At 24.6% G+C, this 15,455-nt stretch overlaps 1 protein-coding gene across 2 annotated transcripts; it reads left to right on the top strand.

Annotated features, from left to right (window-relative positions):
* Window positions 1-9,008: 9,008 nt before the first annotated feature.
* On the top strand, window positions 9,009-15,455 carry LOC126904069 (succinate--CoA ligase [ADP-forming] subunit beta, mitochondrial). Of its 2 annotated transcripts, XM_050682719.1 has the most exons (9): window positions 9,010-9,229; window positions 9,308-9,582; window positions 10,137-10,299; window positions 12,647-12,749; window positions 13,430-13,594; window positions 13,651-13,794; window positions 13,868-14,028; window positions 14,091-14,210; window positions 15,160-15,455. In XM_050682719.1, the coding sequence occupies exons 1-9, from the start codon at window positions 9,167-9,169 to the stop codon at window positions 15,322-15,324; spliced, it is 1,359 nt and encodes a 452-aa protein (XP_050538676.1). In that variant the 5' UTR covers window positions 9,010-9,166; the 3' UTR covers window positions 15,325-15,455. The 2 variants fall into 2 exon arrangements, with proteins under 2 accessions (XP_050538675.1, XP_050538676.1); XM_050682718.1 differs by having other exon boundaries at window positions 9,009-9,582.

Below are 15,455 nucleotides of genomic sequence, written 5' to 3'. Positions count from 1 at the left end.
TATATGAATAAATACTAATTATAGTTTTTAAATTTAGTATGAAATTGATATTTAATAATTTAATATTATAATTTAAACGGAGAAATTATAAAGNATGCATAAGGGATGAACTTAAAAAGTATTACATAGTTAATAATTCAAGAATAATGTGTAACTAAAGATAATCAAAAAAAAAATGTTTAAATATATTTATTCTGTAAGTAATTGAGTGGGTTATGATAAAAAAATCACTCTTTATATACAAATAGTACTTCTCATGAAAAAATTGTATTGATCCATACATTTTCCAAAATGTTATATAAATATAAAGTTAAAAATGTAAAATATATAATCGAGAATTTTAACACAAAAATAGTATACGGTAGCCATTTTCATCGTGAAGACAAAATAAAGTCCAAAAATTTTTTTTCCAAAGTAAAGAATATTACATAAGCTTTAACTTAAGGTATATATAAAAGTGTCAGTATTTCTGGAACACTTTCAAAAGTTAAGTTGAAAAAGTTAATTTTTTGTGAAAAAGTTGTCATTTTAAATCCCCCCTTGTGGGCAGGTTGAGGGTTAAATTTATGAAAAAAATATACCAAATGAAAGGTAATGATATTATGCATCTATATAAAAAAGAATTATATTGATTTGGTCATTTTTGAAAAAGTTATGGCAGTTTTAAAAATTAATTATTGTCTTGTTATTCATATTGCTGAGTAATAAACAATTTTGTTTATTATTATTATTCTTTTAAGCAAATTTTACTGTTCAAATAAATTATAAAAAATATTTTTCACGATTAATAATTTTTTTTTGGAAAAAATATAAAATAATTTTACGTTGTTATTAAAAATTAGATTTATTTTATTTTTACTATTGATCATAAATATTATTATGAGCTACCACCTTAAACGTTTTTGCTCTAAATAACAAAAATATTTTTCTTCTCTTATATAATTCTATTATATATCAGTAGACCACACAAATAAGGTTACTTCTAGATCACTAATAGTAATACTGACTTTGCTAAAGTGGTTGAGGGTAGACAATCACTCCCTTGAAATAAAATCTTTCCTTTTTCTCGCCCCCGAGTATTTTATTCTGGTTGGGTATACGAATTTCGATTTTTTGTTTGTATTTTAAGGCGATCTACTGTTGATTTACATATGAAATTGAATACTCCAATCAATTCAATAAGAACCGTGTAAAGATCAGTGAAGTTTTCCACACCTTTTATGAATATAGGGGGAGGGATTTTGATTGGTTGTTCCGAATTATTTTCAGGGGGATCCTGATTATATGTAATTTCAACATCATTTTCATTATTAAGTAATTCATAGCAGTTTGAAGAGTGAAATAGTTTAATACTTTTTTTGCTAGAAGTGATTGGGGGAGGCGAACCAGTATTTGAGTTTGAAGAAGTAGAATCATGCCTTTTATTGGGAATATTTTTCTAGCCATCGGCAGTATTATTCAACACAATCGGCGAGAGCTGATTATTTGTGTTATTATTACGATTAACTTGATTATAAACTTTGTTAATAGTTATAGACATGACGGCGTCAGCAATCTAAATAAGAGGCCGTCGTGCGACAGCCCAACGAGATAAATACCACAGGCAATGGCTTTACGTTTCAGCTGTTTCTGAATAAATTGAAATTATTTTTTATTATATGTTCCTAATTTTTATTTTTTATTGAAATATTTTTATTGTATGTATATATTTATTAGGAATTCACAATGATTATCGATTATGGATATAATATCGATATTGATATTGTATTGAAATATTGTCATATTATATAAATCGATTTAAATGGGCTTGTAAAAATATTTTGTTTTCTTAATTTAAATTTTACTGGGAAATCGACAGGCGGTTCATTAGATATAGAAATGATAAAAGAGTTTAATGGTGTATTTAGAATTTTTTTATGGAAGTCCTGATAACTTTCAGCATGTAGAATAGCGGGAATTTCACTTCTCCACTTCCATAATTTTATATTAATTGGTGGTGGTCAAGATGAGTATATTGACATTGATCCCCGTAAATACGACACTGCAAGTTAGTGTATCAATCTTGCATTAATAATTATCAATATTATAGTAAATAAAATAAGAAATAAGAAATATAAAATATTCTTGTAAACATTAGTCTAACATGTATTTTTGATAATATTGATAATATGTACTAAAATTATCTTGAGAAAATATTCCTTAAAATTTCGTTATAAAATAATTAAAAAGCTAAACAATGTTAATAGATCATATGATATATATATACAATATTTTTCTAACATTTTACATATGATTTTCTGGAAATGTTTTGTAATCCTTAATTTAAAAATACTTCGTAATTTATATTTTCCTACTCTTGTTAAACAATACAATCTAAATATTATTATTCGACCATTATAATAACAATATAAATTTTATAATATTTTAATGTATTTGTATTTTTATATTATGATAGCGATTTATATTTTAAACAATTGTTTTTAGCATTTATCTATAAAGTACCTTTTAATCAAACATTATATTTTACTAAGAATAATACTTTATTTATTAAAAAATAAAGAATATTATTAAAAACTCTTGTGTAAGTAAATTAAAATTTACTATTAAAAGTTACTAGGAAATTATTACTATTACTTCTATTTAAGTTATCTATTACCATAAAAATGCAAAAAAATATTTGTTACTCTGATAAATTTACTATAANTACAAAGTAAAATTATTTACTTTTGTAGTTGAATAATTTTATCATATCAAATCTAATTCGACAATAAATACATTATAAATATTAGAAATTAATTGTTTGTATGGAAAAAGCTGGTTAAGCTACTTTTTATTTGAATAAGGAATATTTTTTTGATTTTTAAGAGTAATAACTTAAACTAAATACGAATTGTAATCATTTAACGTATCGTTCAAAAAAGTAGGTCTAGTGAGGGTTGGTAAAATAAATCGTAGCCACAAAAAANCAATTTTTTTAATTGTCATAAAATTTTCTATTTAATGATGTCAATGTCAAACTTGCCAATTGAGCTAAAAGTTATGGTAAAATTAATAATTTTTTTTTATTATAAACATTCACAAAAATCAACTTTAAACGATTAAAAAATAGGTTAATTATATCATTATCTTTATTTTTAATATATNCACAAAAAAAACCACATAGTAAAATAATATTAACATGAATAAGAAATTTCTTCTCACGAAGGGAGACTATAGTGATAGGATCCTTTATATTTATTGAAGTTATTGAATCTTAACGAGATAAATATCAAATGATTGAAAATTTTATTTTAACTCAAAAAAAATGCAAAGTATTAGTTGCCGCACACTGATTTGAATCTCGTACCGTAAGCATGATAGATGCAAGTATTACCGACTTGACAATTGTTCGTTGCTTTCTCTACATTATAAAATTGGCTATTTAAGCTAACTCAAATTTAAAAATTACTTTTTGGACTTTAAGAAAGTAAAAAAATTCTAATAAGTTTAATTTCTTATGTGTTATGAACTTTATTCTATGTCAATTAAATTATAAAATATTCACGAAAGTCAGTGTATTGCCCTTAGNGTCAATTAAATTATTTAATATTCATGAAAGTCAGTGTATTGCCCTTATAAGATATTTTAAAATAAAATAAAATACAAAACCCAGGATTTTAACACAAAAATAGCATATTTTTGAATACGGTAGCCATTTGCGCATAGAAGATAGGTCTCCGGGACAAATTTTTTTTTTAAATTTTATAGTACATGACATAAGCTTTAATTTGACATATGTTTAAAGGACGCAGTATTTCCGGAACATTTTCAAAAGTTAAGTTGAAAAATTTAGTTATTGTAAAAAAGTTGCTATTTTAAATCCCCTCCAGTGAGCAGGTTAAGTGTTAAATTTTCAAAAAAATTATATCAAATGAAAGGAAAATATCTAAGGTTTTAGTTTAAAAAAAAATTATGTTGATTTGTTAATTTTTGAAAAAGTTATGGAAGTTTTAAGGAAAAAAAGTGAAAAAAATGACAAAATTTGTCGATTTTTAAATTTGTAATTTTTTTGGATATTTCCCCCATTTGCGGGGAACGAGGGAAAATTGTTCAATTTTTAAGGGTAATATCTTCAACTAGATACGATTTGTGATCTTTTGATGTATTGTTGAAAGAAATCGGTCCAGTGAGAGCTGAGGAAAAGTGGCAACAGACAAAAAAAAAAAAAAAACACATCATGGTAAAATTAATACCTTCTCAGCTTCGCATCGAAGCTAAAACGCTTCGATGCAAATCTTTAAATAATGTTTAATTTTAAAAAATTGGTGGATTATTCCAAAAGTTACATGATCTGCTAGTTCCTTGTTAATATCCTGATTAAGATAAAGTATGTCGAATGAAAGATGTATATAAATACTACTTCTCATGAAAAAATTGTATTGATTGGTTGGGTTATCTTAATACATTAAACATTGTTTTAATTCTCATAAAATTTTCTGTTCAATGATTAATTTTAGTCAACGAAGGAGTAATTTTGACAAATAGCAGAAAAAATTCCCAACCAAATTTTTTTTTTTTAAAGTAGGAAATTGGTGGATTATTCCAAAAGCAATATTAACTCTTATTTCTTTAATTATAACCTGCTTAGTAGTTCTTTTATTTTAAAATATAATATATGAATAAATACTAATTATAGTTTTTAAATTTAGTATGAAATTGATATTCAATAATTTAATAATATAATTTAAACGGAGAAATTATAAAAATAGTAAAGAAGTTATATTTTACTTTACTTTTATGTGTTTAAAAATTTAAAGGGCTTGATACAATAATTTTTAATAAAAACTGTTTGTTACTATAAAAAAATGCACTGGACTACAAGGAACTTTCATCAGAAGCAAAAATATCCTTTTCTAAATCAACTTTTCGCTTTGTTTTCAAATCTCCAAGTAGACTTTTTCTATCACTTCTAATTTTTTATATTATTACTAATTATATATATAAAATAATAATTAAAAGAAAAAAAAATTTGTTTTCAAATTATTACTGATTTGATTTTTAATATGTTAAAAATAATCAGTCCAAATTTTCAATTTTAACCTATTTTTTTGGTTCTTTAAAGTTGATGAAAAATTTTTGATAAAGATTTATGAAAGTTTATAGTAAAATAAATTGAATATATTACCATAACTTTTAGCTCAATTACAAGTTTAAAATTGACATCTAGGCCTGTCAACAAAGGAAAAATTGCGGAAAAAATTTTGTTTTTTTAAAAGTTGAATTAAAATATGTATAATGACATACTAATAGTCCTCAAGATTGGAATTGAGCTTTTTTTTTAAATCCTCGCAAAAGTTCAAAAATATGAGCTTTCTTAATTTTCTCAAAAAAAAATATTTAACTTACAAAAAAAAGTTTCGCACAAAAGTTGTTTAAAAGACAATTATAAATAAAAATATAATCTTATATTTTTTCATTTAAACAAATATTTTTCGAGTTACATTACATTTAATATGAGTAATAAAATTTATATTCCATTTTTTTCATTTTACGGTTACTTTTTATCATGTTATACTTACATTAGACACAATGTTATAAATGCATATGTGTGTATGTGTGAGTTTATTTATTTATTGTATCATTAAAGTGTAGTGTATATTGAGATACAACCGATAGAGTAGGTAATTGATTTGACGCTATATTATTTAAACCCAACTAAACGCTAAATTGTACATTCCGAAATAACAATCATATTATGTCAATTGCCACCGGAATATCTGGTAATATTTTTCTTTTTCTTTGCCTTAATCCCAACTACTTGGGGTCGGGCACCCTTATCCTAAGATTCCACTTGACACGATCTCCCACATCTTCTACTCTCACATCAGCTGTCCTCAAATCGCATTCAATAGCATCCCTCCATCTCTTTTTTGATCTTCCTCTACATCTTCTTACTTCAAAATTCATATCTATAACTGTTCTTACAGCTTACAATTCTTCTTTCCTCATACCATGACTAAACAATCTAAGTCTATTTTCTGTCATCTTATCCACGATTGACGCAACACCTATACTTCCTCTTATATGCTCGTTCCTTATCCTATCTTCTCTAGTCACTCCACTCATCCAACTAAGCATTCTCATCTCTGCTACACTTATTCTTTGCTCTACTTTTTTATCAACCACTCAACACTATGAACCATACATCATAGCTGGCCTCACAATTTCATACTAAATTTAAAAAGTATAATTAGTATTTATTCATATATTATATTNCTATAATTAGTATTTATTCATATATTATATTTTAAAATCAAAGAACTACTAATCAGGATATAATTAAAGAAATAAGAGTTCATGTTGCTTTTAAAATATTTCACCAATTTCTCTAAAGGAAACACTATCTACAGATTTGCATCGAAGCGTTTCTTATGATAGTGATTTTAATCACTGTCAGATATCATCTATACTTGTCCCATCTATGCCTCGTCCACACTGTGCCTCGGCCCCACTGTGCTAACGTTTTTTNTGTGTGAAAATTTTCGATTTTATAATTTACATTTTTTACTTTAAAGTGCTATAACTTTTTAAAAAATGTATGGATCAATACAATTTTTTCATGAGAAGTAGTATTTATATACATCTTTCATTTGACATACTATTTTTTTTAATTCAGACCATTTCCCTATATACGGGGGGGCTTCAAATATAAAAAATGCATATAGAAAGTAGAACTTTTTCAACTTAATTTTTGAAAATGTTCCGGAAGGTCTGACACTTTTATATGTATCTTAAATTAAAGGTAATGAAATGTACTTTATTATGAAAAAAAAAATTTGTCCTCTGGACTTGTCTTTGTGGTGAAAGTTGACATCAAAGTTAATAAAAAATTACGATTTTTGTAAAATAATTTTTTTTTATATTTTTAACTTAATAATGCTATAACTTTTCGGAAAATGTATGGATCACAAAATTTTTATAGATGCTTGATATCTTTACCTATCATTTAGCATATAATTTTTGTAAATCTGACACTTAACCTGCCCACAGGGGGGGATTTAAAATGACAACTTTTTCACAAAAAATTTACTTTTACACTTAACTTTTGAAAGTGTTCCGGAAGTCTGACACTTTTTTATGTATCTTATATTAAAGATTTGTATGTATGTAATGTACTTTATTATGGAAAAAAAAAATTTGACCTCCTGACTTGCCTTCATGGTGAAAATGGCTACCAAATGCTATTTTTGTGTGAAAATTCTCGATTTTATTTTTTACATTTTTAACTTTACACTGCTATAACTTATTAAAAAGCGTATGGATGAATACAAGTTTTTATAATCTCTTTTTCATTCGACATACTTTATCTTAATCAGGATATTAATAAGGAACTAGCAGATCATGTAGCTTTTGGAATAATACACCAATTTTTTTAAATTAAACACTATCTAAAGATTTGCATCGAAGCGTTTTTTTTTTTGATAGTGATTTTAATCACTGTCAGATATCATTATACTTGATCCAACTATGCCACGTCACCACTGTGCCGCGACCCCCCTTTGCTGGGTTTTTTTTTTTTAAATGGTAATACACATATTTAACTAGTTGATAAAATAAAAAACTATCTAATCAAGAAAATTATTGATCGATAACAACTTTTGGAAGTTCTTCGGGACCGTGTTTTTATCAAATGTAATTCGTCAATAATTACAATTTTTCTATATAGCCATCTATATGTTATTTTTGTTTGTGTTATTCAAATTACTATGGCTAATGAATTTTCACTAGTTGGACATGGCAATCAAGCAATGGGTGAAGATCATTTATTGACTACGGTTTAGACTTCATTTTGATCATGATCATTGATAACTTGTACTACATTTTCCTGATCCTCTTTTTTGCTTATTCATTTTTCTTATATCTGTGCATTGTTATCATAAAAAAGGCTTCGATGAAAATCTGTAGATAGTCTTTAATTTTAAGAAATTTGTTGATTATTCTAAAAGCAAAATTAACTCCCATCTCTATCATTATTTCTAATTAGTAGTTGATTTATAAGTATAATTTATGAATAAATATCTATTTAAGCAATTCAACGTAGTATGAAATTGATATTTAATAATTTAATATTGTAATTTTTTTGAAGAATTTATAAAAAATTATTAAGCAGTTATTACTTTTATGGTAAANGTAATTTTTTTGAAGAATTTATAAAAAATTATTAAGCAGTTATTACTTTTATGGTAAACGTGAAAAAAATTGAAGGACTTGACGCAAAACTTTTTAGATAATAATTTGTTGTTAATTATAAATAAATGGTCCGCAAAAAAATTTCATAAAATTCAAATGATTTAAAAATTGTTTCCTAACTCAAAAACTATTGTGAGGTATTTTAAAATAAAATAAAATACAAAATCAAAAATTTTAACACAAAATGTAGAATACGGTAGACATTTTTACCATAAAAACAAAATAAAGTTGGAAATTTTTTTTTTTTCCATAATAAAGTACATTACATAAGCATTACATTTAAGATATATATATATATATATATATATAAAAGTGTCTGTATTTCCGGAACACTTTCAAAAGTTAAGTTGAAGAAGTTAATTTTTTGTGATGAAGTTGTCATTTTGAATCCATTTTCTATTATTAATAAATTTTTTTTTACATATCTGTAATTATATTTCATTGTTTTAATTTGATGACTGATTTATTTACTCAATAATATATAGTGTTCAGTATGTTAGGAAATAGGTTAATTTTTACAAACAATGAGAACAATAGAAACACGTTTCCTTACTTACTGAACACTTATATATCATATAATGTTTGATAACGGTGTATTTGTTACTAAATATTATCAATTATCGATTTATATTATATTTCTTTTAGCAGAATATGTTATTCTAATTACTAAGTTACGCCTATTCTAATTTCCCGCTCTTATAACGCACCTACTTGACTAATGTAATGTTGGTAATCAGTGTCCGGATGACTGGTGACTCATACTGGTATATTTCATGATATCTTATCATTAGTGACAGAATTCTCTGCTGGGCTATCAATGACAAAATTTTTCAAATTTTAATTCTCTGAAGGGCAAGAATTAGACTATACTTTAACATATATTCTATTGAACAGTATTTCAGACGTTTTATAAAACTTGTTATTTAGGAATAAAAATATGAGCAATTTAGTTACCAAGAGTTCTTATGTTCTAGAAACAATAGGAAAAACTAGTCCAAAGGTGAATTATTCCTTTGTTAATTTATTTAGTTATCTGTGTGTGTTGATTAATATTTATTCTTATAATATTTTTCTACAGCTTTTTGCTGTTTCATTGCAAGCAAGTCCACAATGGAAAGGCAAGCAACCTTGTCGTCATCTTAATGTTCATGAACATGTAAGTTATTCACTCTTAAAAGGGGCTGGCATACCAGTTCCAAAATTTGGTGTAGCAAAAACTGGTAAAGAAGCAGCTGATATTGTGAACAATTTAGGATTAACTGATATAGCTATCAAAGCACAAGTATTAGCTGGTGGACGTGGATTAGGTCATTTTAAAAAAGGCTTTAAGGGTGGTGTTAAAATGGTTGAAAGGTAAGTACTGTAATGAAAACCTTCTTTCTTAAATAGTTATTAATATAATCATAATCGATTATTATAATTGTGAACATAATTATTGAAAAATACAACATTTTTTGCATATTAAATTATTCCTAAATTAGTCTTACTATAATTTTTATTCTAAAATTTTTTTATAAAGATTATAAGGTCCAGATTAAAGAGACACAAAAGAGAAGAGTTTAAAAACTTCAGGCTTTAGATATTTACTTCGAAGTGAAGTTTAAATGATGTCTCTAATTTAGGAGCCCCACAATATCTTAATTCGGTCTTGGTAATAAGTGAAAAATCAACAAGAAATTAATGTTCCATTCATATAATATTTACAGAATTAAATCATAATAATTTATGATATAAAATTAATACTCATATCTAAACATTTTTTAGTTGATACTAAAATAGTAATATATTTTATTAGAGACATTTTATTTATCTTAAAAAAATTAATTTTTATCAAGTTAAATAATAATTTTTTTAAAACTATAAAATAAACTTAATAATCAGTGTTTTAATAAGTATAAATAATTTAGTGCTGAAGAAGCTGATCAAATATCTAGTCAAATGTTAGGAGATTATTTGATTACAAAACAGACAGGTGAAAAAGGTCGAATTTGCAATACTGTGATGGTAGCTGAACGTATTTATGCAAGAAAAGAATTTTATTTTGCTGTAATGATGGAAAGAGCTTTTGGGGTAACATTATTTTTCTAAGTGTTAAATTTATGTATTTTGGTTGAAAGGATGCATGTACTCTAAAATTAATTAAACTAAAGTTTTATATAACTATTTTTTTATTTTAATTAAATTAGGACATATTAACTTAAATTTTAATACCAAATCTTTTTTTGACAAACATAATTTATAATTATGGCATCTTTTTTTAAATATAGAAAAATGTGCCTATGTTAATTTAAGGTGTCAGTCTGAAAGTAATAGTACCCTAGAACAGAGGTTCTCAAAGTCAAATGAATCACGGACCCCCATCTAAAGACCTACAGTTTTGAAGACCTAATCCTGATATGGGCTCGCAGACCACACTTTGAGAAACTCTGCCCTAGAAAGCAAGGACTGAAACTGTTTGATACTTTCGTGGTTTCAATTTCAGTTTTGATTTCTGAAATCAGTTTTGATTAGAAAAACTGGAAAATTTGATTTTTAACTAATTATAACTGATCTTCAGAAAAGCAGTTTTAGTTGTTAGAGAGGTGGGGATGAATAGCTCATCCAGATCATTGTGTGCACTTCCTACCGAATTATATTATTTATTTACTTTTATTTCATTTTTAAATGAGTAAAATAGTACAACATGAATAATTAATACAAAAACATTACAATTTAAATTAAAAATATGTATAAAAACAATGAAAATTTATAATTATAAAAAAATAATTACTTAAGTAACATTACAATTAAACTGAACTATTTCACATAGAAAAAAACCAAAATTTTTTAAATGTGTTCAACATACTATTGATCAGAGATAAAAAATTATAATTTTGTCTTTGAAACGAAGTATAAAATGTAGATTGAATATGGAGATTAGCATTAGATGTTATCAAACATAATAATTCTGGACAATCCATTATTAGCAAGTTAAAAATCCAGCATACGTTAATAAACTTTTTCCTTCAAGAAAGAGAAGACATATTCAAATGTTTGAGCAACTTATCTTTTGATGTATTTGTAGTTTTTTGATTTTTAATTTATCATGCGTAAAGAATGATTTTGAATTGATTCTATTTAGTATACTGGTGATCATATAATTGATGCATAATCAAGAATGAACCTTACCAGTGCATTATATTAAGTTTTTAAACAATTAATATTATTTATTATACCACAATTATGTCTTAAAAACCCAAGAGTATGTGAAATATTATTAAAAATAAATGATCTGTGTTTAGAAAAAAATTAATTACTCGAAAAAAAAACACCAAGATCTAAAAAGTGATGAACAACTGTTATTTAAATAACAGTAATTAATTGATATTGATATTTAATATATTTAATCTTCATCTGAGTAAATGTAACTTGTATTAATAGTTAAACCATTATTTTGACACCAATTAAATTACTATCCAAATCAAACTGCATTTTAACAAAATCATCAAGAATTTAAATAGAAAAATATAATTTGAGATCATCAACAAAGAGAATGCATTTTTTCTCCTTTTTTTTTGTTTATTATCTCAACTATTTGGGGTTGGTCACTTTTATCCTAAACTTCCACTTGACATGATCTACCACATCATATAAGCACAGAGAGAAAGCATTTATAATAACAAATATTGAATATATATCTTTTATAAAAGTAACGACGAGACCAGTGACCCGCTAAGGAGGGCACCTCAAAGTTACAATTATTATATTAGATGTAAACCTAATCTATTTTAACTTCTTGCAATCTATGAATAAGATATATGATAATCAAGAAATCATAAACATCAAAGCCTTTAAAGTTGTCTACCAAAATTGAATAATTAGGTAGGTAAAGGGTTAGATTTAAAAAAATATATATACCTATTGATAGGGAAATACCTAAAATATAAAAAAAAAATTTTGTATTTTGATTCATCCATTTTTCAAAAATTAGTCTCCAATGTTGTGTAAACATAATATTTTATAATAAAAAAACTAAAAAGGTATTAATTATTTTTGACTTAATAAATTGTTATATGATTATACTACTGTGGTGGAATTACATGAGGATACTATAAATATTCAGATGAAGCTTTAGCAAAGTAAGTAAACAATTATGATGGGTGCTATAATTATGAATTGTAATGATTACTTTAAAAGTAAAATTGTATGTTTTGGTATTCACATCCTTTCAATCTATTGCAATCATTATATAAACTTAATCAATGTTAAGTGTTCCTAATTATGACAATTATAATTTTGTTTTATAAATTTATAAAAAGAATTTCTTTATAACTTTTACTTAAAAAATTAATTTAGTAAATAGTCTGTGAAATCAAATAAATTTAATTAATAACATTTTTTCCAGTGGTATTTAATTATTAAATGTTAAATTTTTAAGGGTCCTGTTTTAATAGCATCTTCACAAGGAGGTGTAAATATTGAAAAAGTTGCTGCGGAAAATCCAAATGCTATATTTTATATGCCTATAGATATTACAAAAGGTATAAAATATATAAATAATTTTTTAATAACTATTTATAATTATTATTTTAAAATAATAAAAATAATTCTGTGTCTTATATCCAAAAGCAAATAAGTAACAAAAATGGTTTTTTATCATTTGTATAGAGAAAGTTTTGAAATACGTTAAAAGCATATGCATTATAAATATAAGAGCTATATCCTCTCTATGTATTAAAATGTTTGTAACTCTATAAGTAATTATTCGTAATTGACCCATCAAATTTTTTTTGTAAAAAATGTTTATTTTAAAATTTTGAAAATATATAATAATCTTAATTATTATTATTTTTTTATATAAGAGGCAAATAATATAAAATATGCATTTAACGTAATTTAAAACTATCAAAATTGTTAAAATAAAAATTAATGCAAAGTATTTAATGTATTAAAAGTTATTAAGAATGATCGTGGTGGAAAACTGTATATATATATTTTTATATTTGGTTAAGTTAACATAAAAGTATTTTTATTTAAATTAACAAATATTGTCTAATAGTAATTCAAATGTGCTTTAAATTAATATCCATGCTACTAAAATTGTGGATGTAGTATGTAATTACATAAAAAAAAAAAATGTCAAAAACCATAAGAATTTTACTTTAATATTCACAGTAATCATATTATGAAACATTATTAAAAAAAGAAATGTCTGTAACAGGTATTTCAAAAGAATTAGCTTTGGATGTTGTTGCCAAAGTAGGATTGTCTAAGAAAAAAGAAGAAACTGCAGATATCTTATTAAAATTATATGATCTTTTCCTTGAGAAAGATGCACTTCTTATTGAAGTAAATCCATATGCTGAGAGCATTTCTTCTGGTGGATGTAAATATTGTATATATTGTTTATAAATTTTTTTATTCAAAAATTGTTTCTTTTAGATTATTGTTTGGATGCTAAATTTCGATTTGATGATAATGCTGAGTTCAGGCAAAAAGAATTATTCGATTTACGTGATTGGACTCAAGAAGATGAAAAAGAGGTAGAAGCATCAAAGTTTAATTTAAACTACATTGCTCTTGATGGTTAGTAAATAAAAAAAATTAGTTGTTTTTAAAAAGTAATTGTTATAAATGAAAATCATTATTGAATAATTAGGAACTATTGGATGTCTGGTTAATGGTGCTGGTTTAGCAATGGCAACAATGGATATAATTAATTTACATGGTGGAAATCCAGCTAATTTCTTGGATGTTGGCGGTGGTGCTACTGCTAGCCAAGTAAAAGAAGCTTTTAAAATTATCACCTCAGACCCAAAGGTTTTAATAATTATTATTGAAATAAATACTTATTACTTATTAATACAATTATATTGTAATAGGTTTGTGCTATTATGGTTAATATTTTTGGAGGAATAATGAGGTGTGACATTATTGCTGAAGGTATAATTGCTGCAGCTCAAGAATTAAATCTTAATGTACCAATTATTTGTCGTTTACAAGTAAATATATATTTTTAATCTCTATAATAGGATCTACAAAAGCAAAAAAAATAAAAATAAATTAAACTATTGTAATGTATGGTCGGGAATATGTTATACTTATTTTATGTGTAGGAATCACAGTTTGACTTTATTCCCCAAGCTGTACAAGATTTCTTGTCTTCTTTAACACACTCAGGTTTTTTTTATAGGGGATGACTAAACATTTATAAGTAAACATTTTTTTTAAACCAAATTCATTGATAATAATGATATTCAAGTTTGGAATAAGATACATTATTTCATTTTATCTGGAAAATCTACAAATTTAGAGACTGTTTTTAATGTTATTTCATTATTTGAATAAATTCTTTAAACCTAATGAAATGATACTTCTTAATTGTTATTTTTCATAAAAAATCACTTTAAGTAAGAAAAGATCTTTTTTGAGTGACATCAGATTGTATGTAAATTTTAATTGGAGTATTGTGGTAAATTTTTTTTATACTTTTATATATTGTTATTAAATTTGTTATAACCAATAAAATTTTTAATTAAAAATATAGTAAATGTGTATTTAGTATTTAGTGGTTTTGCTAATTTACTTGATTAATATTCAGAAAAATAAAATTGAGTGATCCCTAATTTATATGAAAATTCTGTAAGAAATATTTTCACATATTTGGTTTTTGAAGTAACCCTAAGGTGTTAATTTCAAAATTTCATAAAACATTGAACTAAATAAAAAAAAATTAAATACTGTAATGCTTCATTGAGAATTACTTTGTGTACTGAAATACTATGCAATTTTTATATAAGTTTAAATCATTTAGATTTACAGTAATTTTAGCTTATCCTATACTCAAAAGGTTCTACACAACTTCTTTTAAAATAATATAAGAAAATTTATAATTAATTAAATTTTTTACCATTAATAATTATAATTTGAATTGCTTGAAATTGATTACAGGGAACTAATGTTGATGAAGCTAAACTTCTTATAGCTCGTTCTGGGATGAAAATTTTACCTGTTGATAATCTTGATGAAGCAGCACGTTTAGCTGTTAAGTTATCAGAAATTGTTAATTTGGCGCGGGAACAACATTTAGGAGTAAAATTTGAAATGCCCATTTAAATATTTATTAAAGAATATGTTCTTAAAAGAAATTAGTTTATAAATGATTCTCGGTTAATATTTATTTGTTCTATTTTTTCTTTTCAAGTATTATGCTAGACTGTTGTAATAAATTTTTAATTTTTACATTA

Source organism: Daktulosphaira vitifoliae, unplaced genomic scaffold (genome assembly GCF_025091365.1).
Source record: "Daktulosphaira vitifoliae isolate Bord-2020 unplaced genomic scaffold, ASM2509136v1 Scaffold_4, whole genome shotgun sequence".
NCBI classification, from domain to species: domain Eukaryota; kingdom Metazoa; phylum Arthropoda; class Insecta; order Hemiptera; family Phylloxeridae; genus Daktulosphaira; species Daktulosphaira vitifoliae.
This window is presented reverse-complemented; position numbering and strand designations above follow the sequence as displayed.

Bases quoted from the DNA above. Each gene is read 5' to 3' on its own strand.
- LOC126904069 (XM_050682718.1), top strand. From the start codon at position 9,167: ATGAGCAATTTAGTTACCAAGAGTTCTTATGTTCTAGAAACAATAGGA. The intron at 13,595-13,650 runs GTAAATATTGTA...TGTTTCTTTTAG, and splicing joins GAGCATTTCTTCTGGTGGAT to ATTATTGTTTGGATGCTAAA. The intron at 13,795-13,867 runs GTTAGTAAATAA...TTGAATAATTAG, and splicing joins AAACTACATTGCTCTTGATG to GAACTATTGGATGTCTGGTT.